The sequence below is a fragment of the Pan paniscus genome, chromosome 17 (genome assembly GCF_029289425.2).
Source record: "Pan paniscus chromosome 17, NHGRI_mPanPan1-v2.0_pri, whole genome shotgun sequence".
NCBI classification, from domain to species: Eukaryota; Metazoa; Chordata; class Mammalia; order Primates; family Hominidae; genus Pan; species Pan paniscus.
The window spans coordinates 27,771,750-27,785,449 of record NC_073266.2 but is presented as its reverse complement, the minus strand read 5'-3'; the positions used below and the strand labels follow the sequence as shown (position 1 = coordinate 27,785,449).

The 13,700-nt window shown below is 40.8% G+C and overlaps 1 protein-coding gene across 4 annotated transcripts in view; it reads right to left on the bottom strand.

Moving 5' to 3' along the window:
• Positions 1-1,735: 1,735 nt before the first annotated feature.
• The window catches only part of PIEZO2 (piezo type mechanosensitive ion channel component 2), a 478,719-nt gene continuing 466,754 nt past the window's right edge, over positions 1,736-13,700 (bottom strand). For 3 of the 4 annotated variants that reach the window (XM_034943967.3, XM_008959670.5, XM_003807526.5), the window contains 6 exons: positions 13,480-13,572; positions 12,019-12,191; positions 9,564-9,692; positions 7,026-7,105; positions 4,510-4,693; positions 1,737-3,599 (listed from right to left, as the gene is read on the bottom strand). In XM_034943967.3, coding sequence (XP_034799858.2) covers positions 3,347-3,599; positions 4,510-4,693; positions 7,026-7,105; positions 9,564-9,692; positions 12,019-12,191; positions 13,480-13,572 — 912 coding nt within the window. In that variant the 3' untranslated portion in view covers positions 1,737-3,346. Of the gene's footprint in view, positions 3,600-4,509; positions 4,694-7,025; positions 7,106-9,563; positions 9,693-12,018; positions 12,192-13,479; positions 13,573-13,700 lie in introns of all 4 variants that reach the window. The other variant, XM_034943968.3, reaches the window with a different exon arrangement.

Sequence of the window (13,700 nt, the reverse complement as noted above, 5' to 3'; positions counted from 1 at the left end):
GTGGGTGGGGGGACAGAGCGGAGGTCTCAGGAAGGAAGGGCGCACTTAAGAACCAGTGAAAACCACAGCGGAGGGGCCTCCAGTGCTGCGAAGCTGGAAGAGCTTCCTACCCTGACGTCAGGGAAACAACCCCTGCAAAGGAGTGACAGAAAAGGACTGTGCATCAATCCAACACCAAATGTGGCCAGTGAAAAAGAATAAGCGGCAGGCTTGTGGCCTTTGAGACTGTCAAAGTTTGCCAGAAAGATATGCTCACCAATGGGTGGAAACCATAATCCGGTGTTTCAAAATGAACTCACATAAATTCAGAAAATAATAGAAGACATGAAAGAACAATAAAACTCAGAATTAGAAAACTCAGAAATGAGTTAGCATTCGGGAAGAAATTAGCGAAAAAGTAAAACATGGTTTCAGAAGGGATGACTCAGAAGTACAGTAAGGGAACAAATGCCACAGATATGGCAAGGCAAGGGGTCACCTTACTGACTGGGCTAATCAACCCAGGTCAGCAGAACAAGGAGGCTGTTGCCACCCAGCCAGGCAGGGAAGAATATGTTGGTGCTAGGGGATCATCCCTCTTTGGTGCTTGGTGCCCAGTTTGAATGACAAAGAGGCAAAGCTGTAGCCAGGACCTGAGGAGGGCTTGAAACCAGGACTTTGGGCCCCTCAGCTTCAGGGTCTGGCTGACCCCGCCAGGGCTGCTGGCCAAGGGTGAAGGGATCTCGAAAGGGTGCGGGAAGGGTGGGTGATGAGTCTCACTTTGGCCTTGAAACCAGCTGCAGGGGGGCCTATAGCTCCTTTCACTTTGCTCTTCCCTTGCAAGAGAAGTAAGACCTCACAAGCTTACTCTAGAAGCCAGTGTCCAAGGGTAGACAGTGATGGGTAATGCAATCTCCTAGGATCCCCTCTGGACACCCACATGCCCATGGCTGGCCCTGTCCCTCAAAGGCAAAAACCCTCATTTAAGGTTAAGTCCTTGCCCAGGGGATGGCTATGACAATGGCTTGCTGGTGTGGGATCCAAACACCCCTGGCTTAGCTTGGGATAAAGGAAGGGCTACCCCAGTTCCAGGGCTCAGTTGCAACTGCAGCTTCTCTCTGCCTGGACCTGCCTTCCTCCGTGACCTGTATAACCTGTGATCACTGCCCTAAAATGACCTCATGTGACTCTGTCTCAGAGTTTAGAGAACCCAATCTAAGGTAGCAGCAGGCTGCTTGGCTGGGGTGGGTGCCCTTTGAGCCTTAGCATGTTGCTGTTTAGAGCTTGATGATCCCTGATGGTGTCAGATAAAGGAGGCTTGAGGAGGGTGAGAGACCCATTTGCCCAGGTCTCCCATCCCCATAGTGACTGGGCCAGGACCAGAAGCCAGGCTTTGGCATTCTCTGTGTGATTTCCAGTCCAGCACACGCAATTCTGGAAGGAGTGCCCTTTTTGGCCAGCACTCTTTCCTGAAATATGTTCCTCTCAACGCATCTGGAGGCTTTTGCCTGACACCCTGGAAATTGTTTTCTTGAGGAATATTTCAATTCTGGTATCCTCTGATCTTTATGTTTTCTTCTCATGAGCATTTTCCTATGCCTAATCTTTTCTAAATGAGCTACAATTTGCTTTCTGGAAATTCCTTGTTGACTTTTTTTAAAAGAAAGAACTCACAACCAGATATGCACCATGATTCTTTCTGCTGTTGGGAAATCAGAACTTCATGCAAGAATTCTGCTAAGTGGTTTGAGTTTATTGTTGCAATGATGGAAGCAGTTTATCTCCACAGGCGGAAGCGTGCTGGCTTTCACCGTGTTAAGAATAAATATGCACTAATTAATTCTGTACAAGACACAAAATCATTTGAAGTCTGCTACTTTTTTAAAGCTCCATATTCACTGTAATCGTTTCCTTTTTGGAAATTATTTGTTAGTTGTTTTCTGCTTATATGAGGAAAACAAAACAAAACAGAACCAGCAAGAAGTGGATTCTTATTTCAGTTGATTAAAAAAAAACTGTACACTGTATCAAAACAATCCATTTTCTATTTCATGCAAAAAAGCAAAATAAGGAATATTCTTAAAATGACTTTGCAGGATGTGCTTTATTTTAAGTCAGCCCTGAACCCAAACTACACAGGATCAATTTTTGACATATTCTAGTCCATTCAATGATTCTTCTCAGAAACTGTATCTTAATATGGAATGAAAACTACATTTCAATCATAAATTTTTCATGCTACATTGTTATTTAATGAAGAGGTTGTATTACCAATAATAATAATTTAAGAAAAGGCCATTTTTATTTCCCCAAGCTCAATATACATATTTCTTTCATAATTATGAACTTAAAAAACCCGTCTCAGATGTAAAAATGTGAATTGGAATATGTAAACTCTTTGATATACCTGAAAAACAGGAAGGAAAATGTCACATACTGGAAAAACCATTGCCTTAAATCATGGAAATGGGAAAAAGCACGTTAAGGGAAGGGGAAGGCAGAAGAGCGGTCCTGACCTCAGTTATTAAAGAGTTACAAAGTATTCTAGGTCCCACTGGGTTGGTCTTTTTACTCTTCTGCCTCATGTCTGTTTGCACAGGAGACCGCAGCCCTCCAGAATGGTTCCCCTCATTGAAGCTGGTCACTGCTGGACCATAACAAAGCAGGTGTACACATCATTTGTTTTGCTCCGTTTTTTTTTTTTTTTTCCTGAGAAGTCACTGGTGTTTAATGGAAAGGTATCCTATTAGTCCTTGGTTAAGATAAGGCAGTAAGAGTATCACTAATACTATGTTTTTGCTTAGAATGAGGCTGATCCTTCCACTGGCGTCTTCACGGGCAATTAGTTCCCTCTCTTTTGCTCCTAGGAACACAGGTAGGAGCTGTCTGCCCCCTATTGCTGTTGCATTTTCTGAGTGTGTTGAAGGCTCATCTAGTCTCATCACAGCAGCTTCCCCAGTGGGGATGGAGCGCTGTATATTGCATTGTAGCATCTCTCCAGGAAGTGCACGGGCCCCACAGAGGAAAACACAGGCATCTTTCTTTCTGACTCCTCTTCTGTTTCTCTTAGGGACGGGGCCCATAAATGATTCCTTCACATGATCAATCAGAATGCAAGACACTGTTGACTAAAACATAAAGCAAGTAGCCCTGATTTCAGAGAAATGGAGTTACAAATAACATTTTCAACAGTGCCTTAACTTGCAAGGTAGCTTTTACTGCAGAAGGATATCAGCTCCTTTTGTCTACCTGTCAGAAGAGAAACAAACCATTTCCATCGAACTAGAAATGCTTAGCTCTTATGAGAATATTGTGCTTTTAAAAAAAATTCAAATGTTAACATTATTTGCAGTCTTGTTCTAAGGTTTCAATTTGTTTTTTCTCTAGTCCATTTGATCATTGTCTCTGGTGAGCGATATAGGAATATTAATTTGGCATACAGATCTTCTTCTAGCTCCAGTTCTCCTGTCTCTCGAACTAAAAAAATATCCGTGCACAACTTCAAAATTCGATCCACATTTGGAAGCTCTTCAAACATGATGGAGTGAGAAATCCCACTGAAGAATTCACGGACAAATTTCCCAATCACAAGGACAACTGAAGCATATAATCCCATAATACTGAAAAAAACAGTAAGTAGAAATTGCATACAGCAGTTAAATATAGTTAATAAAGAAAAGCACGTCTAAAAGAAAAAAATATTACTTTCCCTCAAATTCTGTAGAAGAAATAAGCAAATCAAATCTTACATTTTTTCCCTTTGGTTAAAAAGTTGACTTTTTATTGTAGAATTATTATAAATAGAAAATAGAATTATGTATTACAGAACTGTTAGACTTGAAAAATGAAAGTCCTTTACAATCTCACATTCTGGAAATAATCAATGCTAACCGTTTCATGTATGAACTTTAGGTGGTTTTATTGCATATATTAAATGCATAAACCATATAATGTGTTTGGTAGAAATGTAATTATATATGATTTTCTGTGGCAGGCTCCTTTCCTTTTAGCAATACTGTCTCTCAGATTAATTTTTATAAAATTCTGGGTGAAAATCATTTCTTATGAGGCTAACTTTGAGAAATATAATATTTTATATTTGTGTCTTGTGGGGATGTGCGTGTCCTAGGATTTAAGCATCAGAACATGATGCGATGTTTCAGAAGTTCAAAAGCAGGATGTCTAATAGATCCATCTGCTAAGGATTAGAAGGAAATCTAAGCAAAAAAGTGATATTTCTGTGCCAATTTATACATGTAAACATGGGATTGGATTAAACTGTGCCATAACAGGAAGGCGTGGAGTAAAGAAGCCATATACCTGGGCTGTGTGAGTCACACTGGGAGTTTTGATCTCTTTGGGACTCTGGTGCCTCATTTTTTGAAATAAAATGCACACAAGGATGTGTGCATTTTAATACTGCAGCTCTAAAATTAGCGAATTCTAAGAACATAAAAGGCTTCCCACTCTCAACTTTATATGATACAGAAGTAGACTCTTGTAACTGTGAATTGTTCAATGAGTCCTTACCCATAGCCAGCCAGGAACCCCAGACTTGGGGGACTGACTTTGTCATTGAAGACCACCAGTTCCAGGGCCTGAGAGTTCGGATTGTATATTCTGTTTCCAGTCAGGTTGAGAACCCACCACTCACTGTTATATTTCGTTGTATTGTCTCTGGACAAAATGATGGTAATATCCATGAAATTATTTTCTAGAAGGGTAGAAATGCAAAATTAAGTTGACATGAGAATTTTAGGATTTCATGCACAGCAACAGTTTTCAGATGGCAAAATCTGGTTACTAACTATAGCATAAGGTTCTAGGATGAAAAGGATGCATGGACATACTAGAAGTGTGAATGGGCAAGGAAGAGAGGGCCCTGGGTATGTAAGTGATTTTTCCTTTTCAGTGAGAGAGGTCAGCCACTGTTGCTACACGGGCATGGCAGCAAAACCACAGGGCAAAAGTGGAGGATCCACCACCTGAGCAGCTGAGCTGATAATCCCAAATGACTCTGTAGACATTTAAAAACCCAAATTGCTGACTTGTGATCAAATCAACCAGTCCATTCATATTACCAGCATTTGTTGCATGTCTCATAGGAGGAAGGCACTCAATTAGGTGCTAAAGGATTCCAAAATTGCATATAACATTGTTCCTTATCTCCGTGGGAAAAGACTGTGTACACAAGCACAATTTATGGGCACATGACAGCCACCATGGGACCAGCATTGACAAGTTCTGTTGGCTTAGAGAGACCACTTCTGGATAGTATGCTCCATGGTTGCTTCACAGAGGAGATAACTTCTGAGCTGAGATTCGCCAAGTGAGAACTTCAACAGGTGAAGGTGGGTGAGGAGGGAAGCTCATTTCAGGAAGAGTGATGGGACACAGCTCAGCAAATCTCTGAGAACCATAATATCGGGTCAGTGATTACTTTTATTGGAGTTTAGGGTGAATGCAAAAGAGTTGTAAAAGATAGGGTAAAAAGCTTGTAGTGACATTGTATAGGTCTTTCTAAGAAGATTCCACTCCTGCCAATGATACTGGTGCTTCCCCTGAGAAACATGGTGGTGAACTATAAACTAAACTGTGTGAAGGTGGGAGCAACATCAGCATCATTTCATACTAAATTCCTAGATCACAGGTGTCCAATGTTTTGGGTTCCCTGGGCCACATTGGAAGAAGAATTGTCTTGGGTCACCCAGGAAATATACTAACACCAAGGATAGCTTATGAGCTAAAAAGATCATACAAAAATCTCATAATGTTTTAAGAAAGTTTACAGATTTGTGTTGGGCCACATTCAACACTGTCCTGGGCCACATGCAGCCCATGGGCTGCGGGTTGGAAAAGCTTGTCCTAGATGGTAGGAATCCAAGAATGGTACTTGACAAAAAATGTCTATGGCATGGAAGGATGGATCAATGAAGAAGAGTAAGGCACAGCATGATCCTATTAGAGCCAAAGTCCTTATCAAGGAAGAAGGTGAACCACCCAGAACACACAGGAACAGGAAGAATGTTGGTTCTGAAGTCGGGAGACAGCTGTATGGAGGAAACACAGGAGCTTGCAGCACCAAGTCACCTCGGGAAGGGCTTGTGGAGGGACAGAATTATTTCATGGGAAATTACTGATTGTTGAGCAATCTGCATGTCCAGATGAAACATTTCTACAACTATTCCTGACTGAAAGGGAAATAGCAAACTTCTTAATGTGTCTTGCAAATACCTTGCAAGAGATACTTATTTACTGCTGAGGAAGAAAGGTGTGTGATGTGGAGCCCGGCCTTTTGCCCATCCCCAGGGCCCTCCATTGGGCCTCTACTAGGCCAGTCTCTGTGTGGCTTTCCAACTCTTCACTTATGTCTGCATCTTTCTAGCTAAACACAGCAGCACAGAGCCCAGGCTCCAGCGCCTGGCCTATTGCCTAGTGCGTAGTGGCCCATGTTGGAGAATGAATGAATGTGTGCCAGATAACTGCACTGGTTTTCCACGTTGTCCAGATCTATACATCTGCTTCTGGTTCAAGCCATGAAGTCAAGCAATTCTTGCTAATTAATGGAATCCAGAAACATGAATTTATACCATCCAAGTTATATTGCGAAAATTCAATCACTAAAGTGCCTCTAGTGATACTACTAATCCTTGGGCTGAATCAAGTACATTTCATGCTATATTTTTACTGTTCTTATTGTGAGGGGCAGACATATTTAACAATGTATGAGACAGTTTCCTGTCAGTAATCTGGCTGCTAATAGAAACAAGTCTATAATCTGATGAATCAGTACTATAAGAAATTTGGTGTGAATATAAGTCAATCAAGTTCCATATCGATGAAAAAGAGAAAATGAAGAATGTGGGTCCCAGCTGAGTGAGTGACTCCTTTGGGCTAGTGAAGGCTGTCAGGGGTTTCATACATAGTCTGTCACACAGGAAGAGATAACTAGAAAGTGGTTTCATGAAGGCCCAAAACACAAACTGTTGAAATTGAATAAAACTAGGATTGAAAACAATTCCGAAACAAATTTTTCTCATTCTTACCAGATAAAAGTTGCTTTATAGGTTTTGAGTTAGAATCACTAGGTGCTTTCACATAATATGGATAAATCTTTTCTATGGTCCTGTACATTAAGAAAAAAAAGATATAATTACGTTTTAGTTGCTTTACCCACCTAAAATTGATTTTTTGTTGTTATTGTTGACCTTGTATCACCAAATAATAGTGAAAGTTTCATATATCTGTACAATGTGTAGACATCATAATTTACGGGTTCCTATTACAGTCAAAACTCTCTCATATGGAGCAAATTCACTGAGCTTTATCTGGATCTGCATGTAAGTCTGTACAACAAGCTGGGCGATGGCTTACAAACAGCCACAGGCCTTTTCCCAATTCTGCAGCTTGTTTCTGAAGCCAAGGGGCACTGTTTCTTGCTAGGATCCTCCAATTCTTATCCATACCATTGAGCACGCTGCAAATTTTAATTTTTAGATTTTGAAACATATCTATAATCAGGCTGATATGGTTTGGTTGTGTCCCCACCCAAATCTCATCTTGAATTGTAGCTCCCATAATCCCCACACGTCATGGGAGGGGCTGGTGGCAGATAATTGGATGATGGGGGTAGGTTTTCCTCCATCATCATGCTGTTCTTGTGATAGTGAATAAGTCTCATGAAATCTGATGGTTTTATAAAGGGCAGTTCCCCTGCACGTGCTCCCTTGCCCACCGCCATGTAAGATGTGCCTTTACTCCTCCTTTGCCTTCCGCCATGATTGTGAGGCCTCCCCAGCCGTGTGGAACTGTGAGTCAATTCAACCTCTTTCCTTTATAAATTACCCAGTCTCAGGTATGTCTTTATTAGCGGTATGAGAATGGACTAATACACAAGTAGACTTCATGAATTGATCTAGAGGGGAGTGAGAGGTGAAGAAAGATGGTGGCCTGGACCTCGAGTGACCTCTGCCTCCCACAAGCCCAGTGCCTTCAATACATTCTTGAGTAGATATGCCTTATCATCTGGGAGGTGATAGGAGAGGATCTGATGGTCTCCAAGGGCCCTTCAACTTTAGTGAGTCGCAAAACATATCTCAGTCTGGGAACACTTCTAAGGCCTGCACCCTGGTGATCCATATATTCCATGCATTACAATGGGGCCAGGGCAGTCTGGAGGACAAAACTGGGGGCATCACTGGTGGCTGCCTGGACTATTTTGTTTAGCAGTTTTAGATCCATATCATTTTTTTCTTGCTAGTTCATATATTAGAATCTAAACATCTCAGCTTGCATCTGTTGGAAGTGGAGTACTTAAGTGGCGGGATAGTATTTTGAGATATATAATATGTTTTTTTCCAAATTTCCTTTTACCCCTTTTCCTCCTCAACCGTGTATACTCTACCCCCATTCAGAGACCCAGGGGCAGGAATAATAGTAGAAAAGGGTCTCACAGGGTCTTTGCCTGGCTTTTGGTGATTATGGTCAGATAAGAGCAAGGTTTGTCATCTAGAGATGAGATCAATACTTTTTGGGCCAGGTGCACAGAGAGTGGGAGGAGAATGTGCTTGACACTAGTGGCTCCCTAAGAAGGAACCTTGAGCCCCACCTCTTTCCACTGAGGGTGAACGAGTGAAGTGGGTACCCACGATCAGGTGGCAGACATGAATGACAAGAGGCCTGGATCATTTTAGTGCAGTCCCATGTCCCATTCCTGAATAAGGCCCTTGGAGGCACCAATAGCCCAGTACCCCCGGGGGCAGGGCAGGGAGAATGCGGTACCACTGGGCACATACTATGTTGGGCCATATGAACCCAGGTGGACCTGCCAGAGCTCCCACACCTCCAAATCGCATGAGAATCAGCATGATGATTTCTAGCGTGCCCCAAAATGGGTCCCAATAGCTGAGGGAGACAGCCACTCTGCAGACTGAAGACAGACCTGGAAGAATAATGTCTGTCTCAATGGAAGCCCAACGGGCCAGCACTTTCCATGCACTGATGAGCTCCCTGTAGCCTGGCACCATACAAACCCTCATTCATTTGTTTTTTATTATTTATTTATTTATTTTTGAAATGGAGTCTCACTCTGTTGCCCAGGCTGGAGTGCAGTGCCGCGATCTAGGCTCACTGCAACCTCTGCCTCAAGAATTCAAGTGATTCTCATGCCTCAGGCTCCCAAGTAGCTGGGAGTACAGATGTGCACCACCACGCTTAGCTAATCTTTGTATTTTCAGTAGAGACAGGGTTTCACCATGTTGGTCAGGCTGGTCTTGAACTCCTGACCTCAAGGGGATCCACCTGTCTCAGCCTCCCAACGGGCTGGGATTACAGGCATGAGCCACCACGCCTGGCCCAAACCCTCATTTGGAACATAGACATAACCCTGGGGACAGTGGACAGAAAACTCCATAGCTGAGATTAAGTTTCTTTAATCTTGCAAAATGGGGCCTCCAAATAGAAATTAACTTTGTGTTACCAAAGAATGAAGTTGCATTCCTCATACACATGAATCTGTAGATGGACATTTTGTACCAGCTGCATATACCTAACAAAGCTCTATTAGTAGGAAAAAATACACTTACACTGGTGTTTTTGAACTTTCTGTGCTGTTGCCCGCTATCATTTTAGCGATATTCTTTCGAGTAATATTTTTAAGAGGAAAAGAAAGCTTATCTGTTGCTATTTCCGATTTTGCACCCAGACTTAAGTTTCTGTGAAGAAAAAAAAAAAGCTTAATGTCAGTGATTATTCAGAAGTCTGGAAAAGAGATTTACAACATATTTAACTCTTAATTTGATTAATGTCACCATGTTTTCATTGGGTCCACAATTGTCAATCCTGACCCTTTCAGTCTACTTCACCTCAATGCTCAGCTTCTTAGACAATCGAGTTAATAGAACCCAAGGAGGCCACAAACACTTTTAAAACAGAGTTGAAGGTGAGAAAAAGGAGGAACCTGCTGACCAAAAGAGAACCCATCTTGATGTTTTAATACGAGGTTCTAAAATATTCTTATATCAACCCAATGATGTTAGTCTCCACGGCAATAAACAAACTCCATGTGTTAAAAAGAATATTCAGTCAGAAATTGAATTTTAATTGTTCTGTTTTTTTTGTTTTTGTTGTTGTTGTTGTTGTTTTTAGTAGCTCTTTAAAGAAAAGGCTAGAAAGTAAATTTTTGGTAATTTGTACAGAATTGGATATAAGGAATTTGGGACACTTAAAAGGAGAAAATGGGATTGAAGGAGTTCTTTACATTCTGAACAGCCCAACTTTGAATTTTTTTAAACTGCTTCCTTGTAAATTTTAGATGCCAGAAAGCATTCTTCTGTACCTGTCATGCTTCTTTTTTAATTCTAACTAACAAGTCGCTCTCATGGACCCAAATGAACCTACTGCTTGCGTGCCCAAATAAGCTTGCTTAGGGTTCTAAATCTCAAAACTGTGATGAAAGAGCTAAGTTAATCAACTAGTGTATTATGCTGAGGTTCCCAAAACTGCATCACTAAACTGTTGGGCTTTGGCTGCAGTATTTGGATGTGAGAACTTCTGCTGAGATATGCTCTTTCTACCAACACAAGGAAAAACAAAGCAGGGGCCACGTGCTGGCCACTGGCTCAGGCTGGGCAGAGAGGACTCTCAGGAAGTCTCTCTCTTCGGAGACAGTCAAGCTGCCCTCGCATCTCACATGTTGGAAGGGGGTCAGGTAGGGCTTCCCCAGTATTGGTGGAATGCAAGTGATAATATGGGCCTCCAGAGGCTGCAATTTCTTTCTTTTTTTTTTTTTTTGAGACGAAATCTTGCTCTGTCACTCAGGCTGGAGTGCAGTGGCGTGATCTCAGCTCACTGCAACCTCTGCCTCCCTAGTTCAAGCGATTCTCCTGCCTCAGCCTCCTGAGTAGCTGGGATTACAGGCATGCGCTACTACCTCCCAGCTGATTTTTGTATTTTTAGTAAAGACGGAGTTTCGCCATGTTGGCCAGGCTGGTCTCAAACTCCTGGCCTCAAGTGATCTGCCCACCTCAGTCTCCCAAAGTGCCAGGATTACAGGTGTGAGCCACCACAATCGGCCTGAAATTTCTTTATCATTTAGACCAAACTTCAGCCTTTGGTGAAAGTTGTAAAATTCCCCCAGACTGTTTCATTTTGTAAATCATCACCTTGCCTCTCTTCTCTCTACCCTCTCTTTCTTGCTCACAGAACTCACTGTCAGCCTCTCTTTAAAAACAACTTATTATCTAGAATAACCCAACTTTAAAATATATAATTTATTTGGATTTCAGTTTATAAGGAGCAGGATATTGATTTTTTTGGAGATTTATAGTTACATTCAAAATTTTTTTTGCATTGAAACAATTTTAGATTTTCTAAAAACCAGTATTAATTTAAATCAACTTTCAAATCACTTGATGCTCTGCCTTCATTTCTAGTGTTTATGTGAAAGCACGTGGCCAGTTCTTGCTGCATCAGAGCTAGGAACGGCCTTTCTCTCTCAGGTGGGCATAATTCACTTCCTTTTCCATGGAAGATTATGGACAGTGAAATCTAAGATGCATGAAGAAAACCTAAGTGGAGAGGCTCCCTGTGGTAGATTTATAACAGTGCTGTAAGTGATGCACGAGGGAGGTGTTCACAGTAATACTATTTTGCATTATAGTAAGAAACATTTGAAATTTAAGTGTTGTTTCACCAATTGTACATTAAGCTAATAAAATACAGTGGATTTTGAAATGCAAAAATAAACAACAACAACAACAACAAAAACCCCAAAACCAGAAAACTAAAGTTAGCTAAAAACTACAAAAAAGGAAAACTGAGAAGTTCTTAGTCTGGTTAGTGATTCCTAGGCAAGTCATTATTTAATAAATAAAAATGTTAGCTTTGGCACTGAAGGTAAGTTCCCAAGGCTATAATGATAAAGTAAGATCCACATCAATCTAAAGTTTCCATTCTTCCATCCCACCACACCCTCCATCCCCCAACTCCATGTTTAGACTGGGGAAAGGGATAAATTATACATGGAAATACAGTAACTACCTCTGAATACTCCATGAAAAAACAACAGAGAAGCTACTATTGGGGTCCAGGAGTTCGTGTATCATTTTCTGCTTACTGGGTGGGCTGATGGTCCACAAAGAATTTGAGTTTCCTTCCAGTTCTGCTACTGTTATGTCTTCTTTTTCATAATTTTCCAGAAATTGCATAGCACCCTGTATGTGCACAAATGCACATGCATAAATAGATTATATGCATCATGCTGTATAAAGAAAGCAGTCACTCTTCCTTTTAACTGGCAGTATGGAAAAGGTTTCTCCCTTTGAAGGGAATATTTTTATAATGGATGGTCTTGAGTGTTCCATTGCACTAATTTGGCTTCCTTACCCACAGGTATGGGCAGTTTCCAGTTACATTATCCAATCCCAGCAGTTGCTACCATCAATACAGCTATGGAATCATTCCAGTTAAACAATAAAGGAAAAACAGATAATTTCGTGTCATTTTTCCTTTCCACTAAAAAGGAAATGTATCACCTATGGGGGAACGTCTCTGTCATGAGAGAGACAAAACAATCTGCTCAGGACATCCCAACCCTCTCTGAAGAACTGCTCATTGTTCCAGATTAGTTTTGACAGTGTGCATTATAGGTGATAATTTTACAGAAGAAAGAAGCATCTCCTTCCTATTCACTCTCTTAAATAAAAAAAATTATTTATAAGACAAATTTTAATGATGAGGATTATGTTATATTATTAAAAGTGTGGAATATAGACAAGAGAATAACATCAGCCACCCTTCTGCTACCAGAACATAATTGTTGGTTTAAGTTTTAGGGGATGTATTTCTTATTTTTTGTAATTTAAAAAATAATAGCCTTTTTAAAATTTATGTTTTAGTTTGAGAAATTGTCATGTCATTTATAGTCTCTGTAATGAATTTTTTAATTACAAAATAAGTTGCTTAGAAAATCTTTGGACAACATGGCACGTAAATAAAATGAAAAGTAGAAGCTCCTTCTCCTATTATGACCACTCTAGAGTATCTTGCCAATCAAATTCATGTAATACATCTGCCTTAATTTCCTCAACCAGCTCCTGTTTGCTGAACCGCAAATTGCCTCTAGTTCTGCTAATGCAGAGAATGCACTCATAAGCCAGTGCCTAGATAGAGCGTTCTCATATTTTGAATTACTTCTTAGGACAGATTCCCAGAGTAGGCCTACTAGTCAAGAGATGAATATATACCACAATTTAAAAAGTTAAACAATTTTTAAAATGGATCAATATTTAAATGTTTATTACCACTAATGTCCAACAACATAGACATAACTTCTTAGATTATCAAAGTAGCCAGTGGCCAGGAATCTGCTCTATGTAACTGATAAACCCTGAAAAGTCCTCCTTCCCACCACCTCAGGCCATGGCAAAGCATTAAATGACAACGAGTGAACTTCCCTAGATGAGAGGTCTTCACAGAAATCTACTATAGGGATTTACTTACGGTGTCCCTAGAAAAAGCTTGTATAAATTTGTTAAAGCTCTGCTGGTCCATAACTTTCAACTGGCTTTGTTGGGCACTCATTGTGAAAATAGGCTGGAAAACAAAGAGAACAGTGTTGTCAATATTCCCCAGCTCTTCTCTGCATCCTGAGTCAAAAGAAAAACATTTATGTAGGATATCAGCCCATTTATGTAGGCTATGTTTATCCCATGATACATGGC